Genomic DNA, 16,086 nt, shown 5'->3' on the forward strand with positions numbered 1-16,086 from the left:
TCCTTTCCTCGAAAGAAATCCAAGATTTCTTTCCTAGTCCATTGATTCACGTTTTCTATGCCCCATGCCTCATTCAATCATTTCTCAATCTTGCTCCATATGTTTCTATTCAATTTTTCATTCAATTGTGGTGGGGTTTGACGGTGAACTGTGCATGGATATTTCTATACAAGCATTGCAATCTGACATAACTTTTGCCGTGGTAAACCTCCTATTTGCTGCATTTCTACTGAAAAAAAATGATACCATTGTGCAGACGGGTGAGCAGCGGCATTGCTCAGCATACAATTGTATCATTTTGGTCCACTTTAATGTGCCGACCGGTGGGTCCTGCTTAATAATTTCAAAATCTGAGATGCAATTTGTGTAGTTCTTTTCTGAACGGTTAGGCCAAGTCTTTAACCCAATCATCATCATTATGCATGCAGATGATTAAGCTGACATCCTTGTCACTGTTCAAAAGGGCCAAACAGTGACAGCATCTGTCCTCAAAGTCAAGCCTGTGTGAATGATGAGGGATAATATCCTGCCAAAAGCCAGGAGCAATTGCCGCTGCTCTCTGTTCTTCTCTTCTACTTCTCCCTTCTCTTTACTCCTTGTGCTAAACCACTGTCTTATGAACTCGTAGGGGGGTCTTTCAAACTGCCAGACATGGGGGATGCCAGAGAAATTCAACTCCAAATCAGAGGTTAGTACTTCTCTATTTGAACTGTTAAAAAATCTAAATATACTGGTATATTATCTTTATTTGTTCGAGAGAGAGACCACTCAACTTGAGCTCTTTGAGAGCTATTTAAGGGTGCTGAAGTGCTCCCCATGCACTCCTTGTTCTCTTTTTGATAGTTCTTGGCCCAAGACTGCTTTGGATAATCCAAAGAGCCATTGGTAGCTCACATGGATTCACCTAAAACATCATTCTATTCAAACAGCAAATCTGGTTATCATTTGGCAATTTCTTGCACTTACTGGTATGTCTGGTATTCACTAGAATCCAATATTAGATCCATTTGGTTACTCATAGGTGTGACAAGTGCATAGAGCTAGCATAGGGTCGTGAGTTTGAGTCCAAAAGGGTTTTGGAAATCGGCAAGACAAGAGAGTTAGGATTTTGGAAGTTCAAACACGTAGGCATGATAAATTATAGCGAAACAAAGTCATAAGTAGACGTGGACATGGTGGCTATGGTCAAACAGATCTATGTTAAAACATCTACTAATGTGATAAAATCATTGCCAACTGTAGTCATATATAATGACAAAAGTCTAATTAAACACAATCAATTTAAGGTTTCAACTTTTGAAAAGTAATTTCGTTTTTCTTATTACTGTCACTAAGCTTATTTTGTAAGACCTGCAAATCTCTCTCTCTCCTTTGCTTGTGCATATGTGAGATGCATAGGCCATAAATGAATGCAAATCTGCATCCCAGTCACATAGATTTACTTGAATGTGTCCAATTGTCCAAAGAATGGACAGCTTATTGGACTTGGATGATTCTCGCTTCAATTATCTGGGGATATAAGAGATCAAGGCATCTATTGCCTATGTAGTTGTTAATCCGAGACAGACATCTAAATAGATAAGTTGCCATTGCTACTTGATTTAGTATTCCATTGCCTCTGACCTATATAGAGTAAATTATTCAACTTATGATGCCATATTCAAAGAACAAAAATAATTTTTGTTAGCATAGATTTTAAATGACACAAATTTAAAGATAGAAAAACTATATGAACTTGAGTTAGATGTGTCAATTATCAAAACTTTGTATTATATAGCTGTCTAATGAATATATCCTATCGTTATGATGAAAAATGCAAGTTCTCACAGTCTTTAGAATCTTCAAACCTTCTGACAGAGAATTTCTCAAAGAAACTATTAATGACAGTTATATCGAGCCATGGGTGTCTTATTAATTTCATATTGATGTGTCAACACTTTCTTTTGAACCTGCGCACCTTCTAGCACCATATAGTTGAAACATACATTATCATACATTTCCATAAGTAATTCGAGATATGAATTTCAATATCTTAGTTCGCTAGATTAGATTTTGAACTCTGCAGTTACCTGATTGCATGGGATTACTAGTCCAGCTGCTTCTTTGCCGTGATGACATCTCTCTAGCCACCTGCATACAGATAGTTCTCTCCAAATACAAAGTTTTTCTTCGTAAGAACACTAACAATTGGAGCAGCCATGTTCTAAATCTTGGTTTGTTCAACTTTAATTTCAAGATTACGTCAGAATAGGCTAGCCACCCTCTAGGTTGTTTCAATATGTCATTTCTGCATTCTTCTCCCAGCTTGCAGTAGATAGTCCATCACTTTTAATGAAGCAGTTACCATTATTTTATTTAAAATTTTTCATCTGTTACGGCCAATCTCCTGTTGCACCTGTCACTGGTAGAGCACCTGTAAAATCAAGTCCACACTAACCGAAATTGTATCCGATGGGGACCCTCCGATGCTTAAGTTAGTGGGGAGTGATGAACAGCAGATAAGAATTTAGAGTAGCAGAGTATCAGCCCAGAATTATTCTTACCAAATGCTGTTCATTTACCTCTTTTTATAGACGAGTAGTTGGTAACCGTCTGTAATGGTTAGACACGTGGGTCTCGTTCGTTCCGGTATTATATGATCATGGGATGGGTGGTTATACCAGCTATTGATCATGTTCTGGCCATTATGCGCTTTCTGCGCTGGCAGTTTCAGGTAAGCCGACTATATGTCGATAATTACAGTACGTCGATCGTATGTCGGTAGTTGTGAAAGTCCGAATGACCATCGGTCGGTAATTCTGATATGTCGATGATCATTGGTCTGAAATCGATCGAGTCGTCATAGTTGGAGTCTATCAGATTTATGGATAGCTGACTGTCAGTCGGCCAACCGATTGTTAGTCGGCAGGTTATACTTATCAAGCCGATCGAAAGTCAGAATCGGAGAGTCGACTGGATTGCCCCAATAGTTGCCCCCCACTCTCAAGTCCAAGGTAGTCTGACATGCATATTGTCATGTGGTCTGTCACGTTGGACGAAGAGAGTTGCCATGTGTTGTCTCAAGTCTCGATTTGACTGCAGACATTAATGATTCTTCGAAATACGAAGGGTCTTCATTCATTTTGTCATTTCGATAACTGCAATATCATCATTGGAGTGTCGCTTTGAGAAGATAGTCCGACGTCTGGAGAATCTGGACGATTCGATTTCGATTAGTCGATTTCAGCCACGTGTCTAGATATCATTGGCTCAGCGTTGCTCATGCGGATGGTGGTGAGGTGGCATAATCTGAGGGTAGGTGCGTCGAACCGTCTAATTAATGTCGGTCTTGATGTAGCCATGTGTCGACATATGAAAAAATTTTGATTTGAATGATTTCATCTGGACTGTTGAGGGATCATATATATATAAAGTCGCTTTCATTTGAACTTTCTGTTTTTGCATTTGTCATTCTCCTCTACAACAGATGGTTCTGTCCTAGTGTTAGGAGTTTTCAAAGTTTCTCTGTTCTTCACGTTATCCCTAGTTCCAGATTGAGTTTCCATTCCTCCCTCTTAGGTTTTTGTTCTTTTTCTTCTAGGTTCTTTTATTTCCAATGGCAAGTAAGAAAATGAAAGTTTCATCTTCTTGGAATAGTCGGTTAGAGAATCCGATCGATGATTCTTCTTCGAGTGCAGAGACGGAAGTCTCTTCCTTATCTGAGCTAAATATCGAATGGCTCTGAGAACAGTATTGTATCCCGAAGCAATATCAGCTTTTTGCTTATGGTCCGGATGTCGGATACACACTCCTCCGGGTCAGGTTGCATTCTATGTCGAGGACCTTTGGATCGATCTTCGATTTTCGATTCTGGAGTTTATCCGAAATCTTCTTGATTATTATCAACTTTGTTCTGCTTAGCTGGCTCCGAACTCCATCTGACTGATTATCAGCTTTACCTTATTGTGTCATCTTATCTTGACCCATCCTTGCCCTTCTCTTTTTTGAATTTTCTTTATTCTTTGTCCTCATTTCAAGGTCAAGGGTTGGTGGTTTTTCAATCCGAGGAAGGATCTTTCTTTTATCTCCGATCTTCCATCATCCATTTATGGATGGAAGAACCAATTTTTTTTCGTTTCTTCTTCATCTCCTTGGGGCTTTCCTTCACACTGGGGTGATCCGAGAACCGGCCCCAATGAGCATAATTGGATTGATACCATCAATCAGGAAGACTACCTTCGACTTAAAGATATGAAAGTTCTACCGCAACGAGACCTGATGATAAAGCAGGCATCAAACAGACTTAGTTTGGTAACTTCTTTAGGTATAGTATAGTCGATCACATTATTTTTCTTTTTTATTTTTTTTTTGAATTTTATATTAAACTTTGTCTTTTGATTGCAGCCATACGGACGAGAGCATGAGTTTTTACTGACATCTGCCTACACGCTGCTGAGAAAAGGACAGCGATCGATGTTGGATCCTCCCGACCATCGAGAAAAAATCAGATTGATTTCCAATCGATACCGACAAGGAAACCCGACGTTCCGTCGGTGACAGCTTTCAAGCTGGTTATAGCGTTGTCGGCTCCGACAACACTTCCTTCGATTGAAGTGCCGTCAGTTAGAGTCGGTATGGTGAGAGACGAAGATGCCACAATAGAACCATAGTGGCTCCATCTGTGGGGGTTCAAGCTAAATCAGAAGTCACAATTGAACTAGAACAATCTGCTGCTGCGCCAGCTGTTCCTCCAACGGAGCGATCTCGGGCGCAGTCAAGCATCGATTTTGTGGCGGTCTCAATCGCATGATCACTAATTGGAGATCGAAGAAAGGTACCGGCTACTTCTATCGATGATGGATCGTTTGCAGGCCTCCCCACCCTCTTCGACATCCGAATCCCTGTCGGTGAGTCAGTTTTGACCAATCTAGCCTTGGCCAAATGGCTCATCGAAACAACTCTTCTCCCATCTGACAAAGAGAGCAGAAAAACTCAGATAGTGTCCGAAATATTTTCTTCATTTTACCCGACGATGCTTGGGGTGAGTCAACGAAATGAAACTTTTCTTTTTTTTTTTGATCTGACTTAACTTGTCCTTTTCTTTCAGTGGGCACACGATATGTATACTCTAGAGAGCAGATATCGAAAAATTATCGAGCTTCGTTAGACATGGATGGACACAATGGCGACCGCCAATGCCGAAAAAGCTGCTGTCTTTGAACAACTTTAAGCGGCAACTGAACGGAAGAAAATGCTCCAAGAAGAGATCTCCTGTATGACGGTCGACCTACAGTCCTCCAAAGTCGAACTTGAGTTGGCTCATTAGAGCATTGCGTCTCTCGAATCTCGGGTCAAGAACAAGAAGCATTCCATTAGTTGACTCTGAAGAGAGAGAGACGGATGCATCGAGGAGCTCAAAGCAGAGCGTAGAAGATATCGGGCCACCATGGAGCGACTGGCACTGGCCGATACAGAGTCAGCCTCCATGAAAGAAGAAGTTGAGTCGGCGAGAGGCGCTCTGAGTTTGGCCATCGAGAATTTCAAGGATTTGCAAGAATTCAAAGATGAAATTCTTGAGGGTGGATTCGTCTCTAATTTCGTCGGATACGAGGACGGCAGAGATGCAATCGAAAGATTGTATCCAGACTTGGATTTGAGCAGCATCGTCCCCCCTAGTTCGGGAGAAGAGGTTGCTGAGGAGACCACTGCACCGACTGAAGAAGATGCATCGACTGTACCAAAACCTGCTCCAATCGCCAAAGTAGCTCCAACCATCGAAGTCGTACCGAAGCAAGGTGATGAAGAAGTCGATTGGTGACCAGTGTAACATTTTTCCTTCTTCTTTTTGTAATTGAATTTTGTAATCGGACCTTGGATCCAATTTTGTAATCTTTTCTTTAATGAATGAAAAGAAATTTTCTAAGTATGGAATCTCTTTTTATATTTGTACTTTTAATGTCGTTGAATAATAGTTGGATTTTCGATCATCCATCGATGAACTGAATGTCGACCGTTAGTCGAAGTAGAGTTTGTCCGCTAGTCGGGTGTCAGCCGATTTAGTATATATATTTTTTAGATATTTGATAGATGGTGGTAAGTCAAATATCCTTCGACTGACCGTAGTCAAGTCGGTGTATTTTTTACTCAACCAGAGTTGAGTCGGCGCAATGTTCTGCTTAGCTAAAGCTAAGTCGGCATGAGTAGTCATTCGGCTTGAATCAATTTTTACAGTAAAAAATTGAGATATAGTCGGTGTAAGTCGATCGATTATATGTCAACTTGATGTCATCATTCGACTTAAGGCGATTTTTATAGTGAAAATCGAGATATAGTCGGTAAACTTTGATCGATTATTTATCGATCTAATGTCATTTTATAGATGTAGTTGATTGAAGCTTTCACAATTCTGAATTCCAATGTTTCATTTCGAATATTGTACACGTGAACAACTTTATTAATAGTACATCTTCAGATTATCAGTATTTCAAGTCTGAAGAATAATCGTTCCATCAAGAGTTTCTAGCCGATATGCATCCGATCAAAGTATTTTGATTATTCTGTAGGATCCTTTTCAGTTTGAAGATATATGTTTCTGATCCAGAGGTTTTGAAACTTCTGCTTTTCTAAGGACCAGGTCTCTTGGATGAAAGACCTTTGGCTTGACTTTTGTATTGTAATATCGGACTATTCTTTGTCGATATGCTATCATTCGAATTTGAGCTTGCTGTCGGATTTTTGAAAGTAAGTCTAGGTCGGCTCTCCGACATTCAGAATTGCTCGGCTCATTATACTGCTCCACTCTTGTTGATGATAATCTGATCTTAAGTGGAATCATCGCCTCCGTCCCATAGATTAGATTGAATGGCGATTCTCCTGTCGATATACAAGGAGTTATTCGATATGTCTATAAGATTGGATATAATTCTTTCATCCAGAGGTCCTTAGCTTCATTCAGTCTGGTCTTAAGATCATGTAGGATTGTTCAGTTTGTTATTTCTACTTCACCGTTGGATTATGGATGGCCGACTGATGTGAGCTTGTGCGTAATATGAAATTTTGTACAAAATTTTTTGAAATTTTGATTGTCAAATTGGTGACCATTGTCGATGATAATAGTGTGTGGTAGATCGAATCTACATATGATTGACTTCTGAATAAAATTTTTCATCTTATTTTCAGTGATTTGTGCTAAGGGTTCAGCTTCTACCCATTTGGTGAAGTAATCGATGGCAACTACTAAAAATTTTCTCTGATCGGATGTCGGAGGGAAAGGACCAAGTATGTCAATTCTTCATTGTGCGAAAGGCTATAATGCATGATTGATGTCAGCTGGCTGGCCGATTGATGTTGTATATTAGCATACTTCTGACATGGTTCACATCTTCGGACAAGGTCAGCTGCATCTTTCTTCATGGTGGACCAATAATATCCTTATCGTAAAACTTTATAAGTCAAAGATTTACCCCTCAAGTGATTTTCATAAATTTTTTCGTGAACTTCTTGGAGTGCATAGTTGGCATCCGCTGGTCTCAAACACTTCAGTAAGGAAAGAGAGAATAACCTTTTATAAAGTTGTCTATTCATTAAAATATATTGCAAGGCCATCCATCATAGTCGTTTGGCTTCTGAGGGATCTGCAGGTAGAATTTCATCAGTCAAATACTGAATGATCAGATCCATCTAGCATGGTTCATTGTTAATTTATAGTACCTTTTTGACTTTATCAATATTCGATTATTCCAGACATTCGACGAATGTCCAATCTAGCGAGTTGAATGAAGTGGTTGCAAGTCGGAAAAGTGCGTCAGCTCGAGCATTCTCCATTCTTGAAATGTGAGAGATCTCAAAATATTTCAGAGTCGATGTAAGATCTTTTATTTTCTGAAGGTACTTCATCATAATAGGATCTCGAACTTCAAACTCGTCTTTAACCTGTCCAGTAATCAACTGCGAGTCGGTGAAGACCTTCAAGCTGTCAATGTCAAGCTCTTTGATAATCTTCAAATTGGCTAAGAGAGCTTCATACTCGGTTTGATTATTTGAAGCTTTAAAATTAAATCGAAGGGCATATTCAGTTACAATCTCTTCAGAATTGGTGAGGATGAGACCGGCTTCATTACCTTATGCATTGGATGCTCCATCAATATGTAGTACCCACATTGATATTAAGTCAGCTTCAGGAGTTTCAACTTGCTTTAATTTGTCGTTGGGTTCATCCTCAGAGTTATTGTCAAATATAATACACTCGACAACGAAATCGGCCAAAACTTGCACCTTCATTGATGGTCATGGGCGACATTGAATATCGAACTTGCTAATTTTTATGGTCCACTTTATCATTCGACCTGAAGTATCAGGTCGATATAAAATTATCTTCAACGATTGATCTGTCAAGACGACTATAGGATGTGCTTGAAAGTATGGACGAAGTCACTGTGATGATATGATTAGAGCATAGATCATCTTTTCTGCTCTTGAATATCTTATTTCAGCATTATGAAGTACCTTGCTGATGTAGTAAATTGATCATTGAATTCAATTTTCATCCTCCTGGACGAGTATTGAACTAACTGCTTCTGTCGAAGTCGTCAAATAGAGATATAAAGTTTCTCTGACTTTTGATTTTGTAAGCAATGGTAAAGATGTCAGATATCTTTTTAGATCTTCGAAAGATTGTCGGCACTCGTCTGACCATGAAAATTTTTTTGCTTATCTCAAGGTCTTGAAGAAAGACAAACATCTTTTTGTCGACCTTGAGATAAATCGGCTAAGTACGGTGATCCTTTTATTAAATTGTTGTATCTCTTTCTTGGAGTTTGGATACTTTATATTGATGATAGCTTTTATTTTTTCGGGATTGGCTTCAATTTCTCGTCGTGACACAAGAAATCTAAAAAAATTTTTGAAAGTTACTCCGAATGCACACTTAATTGGATTTAATTTCATCAGATGTCATCGAAGTATGCTGAAAGCTTCTTCCAAATTTTGAACATGATCAGAAGTTTGGGGGCTTTTCACCAGCATATCATCAACGTAGACTTTCATATTTCATCTGATTTATGCCTTGAATAGTTTATTGACTAGCCGTTGGTAAGTAGCTCCGACGTTCTTTAAATCGAACAGTATTACTTTGTAACAGTAGATACCTTTATCGATTATGAAGACAGTGTGCTCTTCATCTTCAGGTGCCATCCGAATCTGATTGTAGTCTGCAAAGGCGTCCATAAAGTTTAAAAGTCGATGTCCCGAAGTTGCATCAACTAGTTGGTCGATCTTTGGTAAAAAAAAATTATCCTTCGGACAAGCTTCATTTAGATTTATATAGTTGATATAGATTCTTCATTTTTTATTGGCTTTTCTCACCATTACTACATTGACGAGCCAATCGGGATAATTTGCTTTTCTGATGAAGCCTGCTGCGAGAAGCTTGTCGACCTCTTTATCAATGAGCTTCTGTCTTTTAGGAGCAAAAGATCTTTTCTTTTGTTTCACCGGTCTACTTTTAAGATCAATGTTCAGTTGGTGGGTTATTATTTTTGAAGAAATTTCTGACATATCCGTTGCCGACCAAGCAAAAATATTGACATTTACTCTTAGTAGATTCATCAATTGTTGTTGCTCCAGATCAGCCAATTGCGATCCAATTTGAACTGTCTTCTCAGAATCTTCTTTTTTTAACGGGATAGAAATCAGTTATTCGTTCGGTTCACCTCTTTTTTTATTTTCTCTTTGATCTAATTTATCAATAGATAAAGAGTTTTCAGATTGATTATTCTTTGTAGAGCAGGAAGCAACATCGAGCAAGTTGTTGATCTCTATGCATTTCTTTGACTCTATTTTTTATTGAAAATTGGATCAGTAAATGGTATATTGAAACTACTGCTCTCAGGATATTAAGTCCAGATCGTCCAAATATGGCATTGTAAGCTGATGGAACTCGGACGACTGTGAATGTCAGGAGAATAGTACTTTATTGTGGATCTATTTTTGTGGTTAAAGAGAGTAATTTCTCCTTCCACAGTAACTGCATCTCTAGTAAAACTGACTAATGGTGTCGAAACTCTTCTGAGTCGGTCAGTCGGTAGTCGTATTCGGAAGAAAATCGAGTAAAAGAGAACATCAGTTAAACTTTCATTATCAACTAATTTTTTTTATATCATTGTTTGTTATCATCGTTGAAACGATGATAGCATCATCATGGAGAGTTTATATTTTTATAACATCATCTTTCGAAAAGAGATTACATTGTCCCATCATCGTTTTTTCGTCGACTCTTCTTCGAAAATTGCCCCCTAGTTCTTCGATTGCCTAGAGATCATATTGATTACTCCAGTCATTGGCCGATTGTTGATCATTTTTTCAGCTTATGACTGAGGTTGTTGGTCGGTGGGAGGTTGAGTCGGACGATTTCGTCGAAATTTTCTGAGGTAGCCACATCGATCAGGGCCTTTATTTCATCTCTGAGTTGAATACATTGTTCGGTATCATGACCTTGATCATGATGAAACTGATAGTACTTCTTCCTGTCATAACTTCTCGATGGCACTTTCATCAGTGGGGGATGTCGAAGATACTCCTCTCCTTCGATCTCCATTAAGATCTGTGCACAGGGAGCAGAAAGAGGAGTATAGGAGTCATACTTGCCATAGTTGTTCGGCCTTGAACTCCATCATCGAGATGAAGCTCGCTTATTGGTGGTTGACTGACTTAGTTCGGTCGAGGCTTCACTTTTTTTTTGCTTCTTTTTCTGACTTTTTTCTTCTTTCTGACGTCGGTCAGAAGCACCTTCGTCTGCACGAATATACTTGTATGCATACTCCAAGAGTTCAGCATAGGTCCAGAGGAGAGTCTTATCCAGAGAATAAGTGAATCTGGATCCTCACAAATTCTTTTTCATAGCCGATATGGCCATATCTTCATTGAAGTCCCTGATCTTTAGTGTGGCCATGTGAAGTAAGCCACGAAATCCCTCAATGTCTTTATCTCACCTTGTTTGATGGAGAAGAGACTGTCTGATATCCGTGGCACCTTTCGACTAGTACTAAAATAGACCACGAAAGAATGCTCGAGCTGCTCGAAGGAGTTTATGCTCTCCAACTGCAGTCCAAAATACCAGACTCGAGCAGCCTTTCGAATGTCACCTGAAAGTCAATACATAGGAGGACGTCGATTACCTCCTGAATCATCATGAGAGTCTTGTAGCTCTTTAGGTGATCAATTGGGTCAGTGGATCCCTCGTATGGCTCCATCTGCGGTATCTTGAACCGAGACAGAATCGGTTCGTCCAGGATGCGTTGAGAGAGAGGTTGGGCAGTGTGGTAGTCATAGTCATTGGATGACTTCCAACCTTCTACCTGAAGTTGGATAAGTTGGCGATCGATCTCTTTGAACTTGCGCTTATAGTCGTTGAGCCGTCGTTGCTGAGATAATCCGAAGATAGAGTCCCCTAAAGAATTTGAGGATGGAAAAGGAGAAGGTTCACGCGGTCTTTTCTCCTTCTTGATACTATGTACATGAGAAGGAGAAGAAGATCGCCGCGAAGGATGGGCGATGTGGCGAGAATGCTGAGAATGCGGTTGCTTGACTTGATGAGAATGTCCAGATGGCCGTCGTTCTAGAGATGAAGAGGATGAACGCCTTGGAGGACAGTGGCTGTGCCTGGATGGCACTGAATGAGCCACCAGCTCCTCCACCGGTGGTTGCTGCTGCTGTTGTGTTTGTTACTGTTGGAGGCTGTGGACCGCCTCTGTTAACACCTTCATTTGCTGCATTAAAGCAGTAATTTGTGCGTTCGTAGTAATTATTGGATGCAAAGAACTGGACTCTGACAATGGTGGTAGAGGAGGAAGATTTTTCTGGAGAAAAGATTGCCTCGCTGATCTAGTTAAATGTTGAGCTCTAGTCTTAGCCATAATTGCTCGTATTCTTTCCCTACCTAGTGCACCAATTTGTTGCGGTCAATCCCCTGTTGCGCCTGTCGCTGGTAGAGCACCTTCAAAATGAAGTCCACACTGATCGAAATTTTGTCCAGCAGAGACCCTCCGATACTTAAGTCAGTGGGGAGTGGTGAACAGTAGATAAAAATTTAGAGTGACAGAGTATCAGCTCAAAATTATCCTTATCAAATGCTATTCATTTATCTCCTTTTATAGATGAGTAGTTGGTAACCATTTGTAACGGTTAGACACGTGGGTCCCACTCGTTTCGAAATTATATGATCGTGGGATGTGTGATTATATCCGCCACTGATCATGTTCTAACCATTATGTATTTTCTGCACTGGCAGTTTCAGATAAGCCGACTATATGTCGGTAATCACAGTATGTCGATCGTATGTCGATAGTTGTAAAAGTCCAAATGATCATAGATTAGTAACTCTGATATACCGACGGTCATCGATCTGAAATCGATCGAGTCATCATAATTGGAGTCTATCATATTTGCGGATAGTCGACTGTCAGTCGGCCAATCGATTATTAGTCAGCAGGTTATGCTTATCAAGCCGATCGAAAATCGGAATCAGGGAGTCGACTGGATTGCCCCAGCACCATCTATAAGATGAAATGATATGGATGCAGCACCAAATGGTGCAGCAAATCAATTTTCAAATAAGCATTCTAGTATTTATTATGATCAACTACAATTATGCAATTCATGTTTTCTGAAAAAATATATGAACTAATTCATGGTATACAATGCTGTTCATCCTCGTGTGGGCTATATTTAATGTTAAAATGCAAACTGATAGCACTCTTTTGCGTGTATATTTTGCAATTGAAGGAGCTCAAGAACAACCAAGCCTCCATAAAGATGCAACTGCCAGCAACCAACCACTGAGACCATCTTCCATGTCTAAAAGTTGGCGATGGTGGCTGATGATTGCTCTCAATATCCTCTTTGTCCTTGCTGGCCAAACTGCGGGCATCCTTCTTGGGAGGCTCTACTACAACGAAGGCGGTAATAGCAAATGGATGGCCACACTTGTCCAATGTGCAGGCTTTCCAATCCTCTTCCTTCCACTTCTTCTCTTCCCTTCACCTTCTTTTATCACCTCCTTTGCCCATCCCCCCATCACTAAAATTGCATTCATATACATCTCTTTAGGCCTCATCATAGCAGGGGACAACTTAATATACTCATGTGGCCTCTTATACCTTCCTATCTCGACCTACTCCCTCGTATGTGCTACTCAACTGGCTTTCAATGCAGTATTCACCTACTTTCTCAATTCACAAAAGTTCACTCCTTTCATCTTCAACTCTGTCATACTCTTAACATTCTCTTCTGCTCTGTTGGGGATCCAATCCGATTCGGAGGACTCCACAGATGTCCCTAAAGGAAAGTATTCACTAAGATTTGTGTTGACACTTGGAGCATCAGCCATCTTCTCACTAATCTCCTCTCTAATTCAGCTCACCTTACAAAAGGTTCCGAAGATCGAGACGTTCTCCATCGTACTGCAGATGCAACTTTGTATATCGTTCATTGCAAGCATTGTCTGTGTGGTAGGGTTGTTTGCCAGTGGAGAGTGGAAAGTGTTGGAGGGGGAGATGGATGGGTTTGGGAAGGGGAGGGTGTCATATGTGATGACATCGGTTTGCACTGCAGTGGCTTGGCAGGTGGCCTCTGTGGGGATGGTAGGTTTGATATTGGTGGTGTCCTCTCTATTCTCTAATGTGATCGGCACCTTGGCTTTACCTGTGGTACCAATCTTTGCTGTGATCTTCTTTCACGACAAGATGGATGGAGTGAAGGTCATGGCCACGTTGATTGCTGTTTGGGGGTTCATTTCTTATATTTATCAGGACTATCTTGATGACAGTAAGGCCAAAAGGGCCATTGGAAGTGATTCCAAGGATGGGTCAGGCGTCTCTATCCCTCCATAAAAAAATAGAATTAGAAGGTCAACTTTTAACTTTCTTCTTCTCTTAGGTTTGAGTTTGTTTACTGTTTTCCTACCCTTCATCCATGTCAATCAGCAATTTATGTATTTGAAGAAAGATAAATATGAATTCTCTCAAAAGGAAGAGATATGATACTGTTCTTTGTCATGAGTCTCATTGTTGATGAACTTTAAACTTGAAAGAGCTTTAAACATGTTTTGAACATAAATGTGAATATTATTTTCTACGGTTTTTTGAGTGATGGTTCTTTATTGAACAACTACTCATCGCACTCCGCTAATGAGATCTAGGCATGTGATATGGGTCCATGCCTGAAACTTTATGTCTAGATTTTGGCAAAAATGGACTGAACTGAAGTTGTTTTCTGACACCATAGCAACAAAAATCTCCAACTCACCTCTCATCCAGAACGTACTTGCATGCACGTGTATGCATGCATGTGCATGTGCGTGCTAAAATTGTTTTTTTATGTCATGGTATATAATCTTTCATCGCATAGCATGTCCACATTTATTTACAATTTTTTGGTAATATCCATCTACAACTTGATAACATCAGAATATAATTCCATAAGAAGGACACAAACAAAAAAATTCAAGGAACCTCTCAAGGTTTGGATAGGATCCAACCGTGATACCCAATCCAAATTAGGTGTGACAAGAACGAGGAGAAAATGGTAGCCTTGGATAGTCTATGTGGTCACAAGATAATCCAACAATCCCTATCACCTTTATATCAAGCCATGGTAACAAGTCTGATGTTTTCTGTGCAAATCTCATGAAAGCTTGATTCTCTCTCTGGGGTAAATATCTCATTGATTTTTTATGGATTATACCCTAGTTTGCAAAATTGCAATGGTGATCACTTTTGTGCGTGCTGTATGAAGAATGACTGGGCTGACTATGACATCAAGTTTGAGTAATAAATCTTGATGCAGTTGTATATTAGCTATTTGGAGATAATAATCTCATTCAGGTCAATTATTGTAAGATGGTGTACCTTACAATCAAACATCTGTTTTAATGCTTTTATTTTACTGTTTGGCATATGAAATATAGATTACACCAACTAACTATCAAATAATTTTCTAGTGATGTTATCCATATGTTTATTCACAGCGTCAGAAACTGCCCTTCGTGCTGGTGATGGTGCTAAGAAGTGCTTGTCCATATTTCTTTCTGAATTTATTTGGTTTTCACCGGTGACAGTCGGACGACGTTTTCAAAAATATTATTTTAAATAATATTTAAAAAAATAAAAAAATCATCATTTCAAATATTATTTAAAAAAATCATTATTTATAATAATATTTTAAATAAAATAAAATAAAATAAATTTTAATTTTAAATAAATTTTAATTTTAAATAAATTTTAATTTTAAATAATATTTTCAAAGCCTTTCAACACCTCTTTCAAAAAAAAAAGAGAAAAAAATAACAAAGAAAAAATCAATCTGTATCATCTTCGTACCGATCAGTACTGATATCGTACCGACCTATATCGATCCAAACCGCATCGCATCGAGTGATTGGTATCTGCACCATTCCATATCAGTGTCTTACCGATCTGTACCGATCCATACCGCACAGTATGTAGCAGTTCGTGCCTTATTGACCTATACTGGCACATGATGATGGCTCCGAAGATATATTTTTAATATTATTTTATATATTTTTGTACAGGAACGAACCGCTACATATGGTGCAGTATGGATCGGTACAGATAGGTAAGACATCGGTACGGTATGGTGCAGGTACCAACCGCTTAGTGCGGTACGGTTTGGGCCAGTATAGATCAGTACGGTTCCGATATTGGTCGGTACAGAGATAATACGGATTGATTTTTTATTTTTTATTTTTTTTGAAGGGATCGTTGAAGGATTTTGAAAATTTTATTTAAAATTAAAATTTATTTTATTTTTTTATAATTAAAATTTATTTAAAATTAAAATTTATTTTATTTTATTTAAAATATTATTATAAATGATAATTTTTTTATTTTTTTAAAAATATTATTTAAAATGATGATTTTTTTATTTTTTTAAAAATATTTTTTAAAATAATATTTTTGAAAGGAGCACTTGAAACGAGACTTTCAAAAAGATCATTTCAAATGATGATTTTTTTTTAATGATTTATATGGGATGAAGAGGTGATGATGTGGAAATTATAAAATATTATTTGAAATAATATTTTATAAATTT

The 16,086-nt window shown here is 38.7% G+C and overlaps 1 protein-coding gene across 1 annotated transcript; it reads left to right on the forward strand.

Moving 5' to 3' along the window:
- Positions 1-250: 250 nt before the first annotated feature.
- Positions 251-14,030, forward strand: LOC105059561 (probable purine permease 11). Its single transcript, XM_010942890.4, has 3 exons — positions 251-323; positions 429-688; positions 12,760-14,030. The coding sequence occupies exons 2-3, from the start codon at positions 652-654 to the stop codon at positions 13,863-13,865; spliced, it is 1,143 nt and encodes a 380-aa protein (XP_010941192.1). The 5' UTR covers positions 251-323; positions 429-651; the 3' UTR covers positions 13,866-14,030.
- Positions 14,031-16,086: the final 2,056 nt, after the last annotated feature.

This window comes from Elaeis guineensis, chromosome 16, assembly GCF_000442705.2.
Source record: "Elaeis guineensis isolate ETL-2024a chromosome 16, EG11, whole genome shotgun sequence".
NCBI lineage: Eukaryota > Viridiplantae > Streptophyta > Magnoliopsida > Arecales > Arecaceae > Elaeis > Elaeis guineensis.

Coding starts and splice junctions, on each gene's coding strand:
- LOC105059561 (XM_010942890.4), top strand. CDS start 652: ATGGGGGATGCCAGAGAAATTCAACTCCAAATCAGAG. Junction 689..12,759: donor AATTCAACTCCAAATCAGAG/GTTAGTACTTCT, acceptor TTGCAATTGAAG/GAGCTCAAGAACAACCAAGC.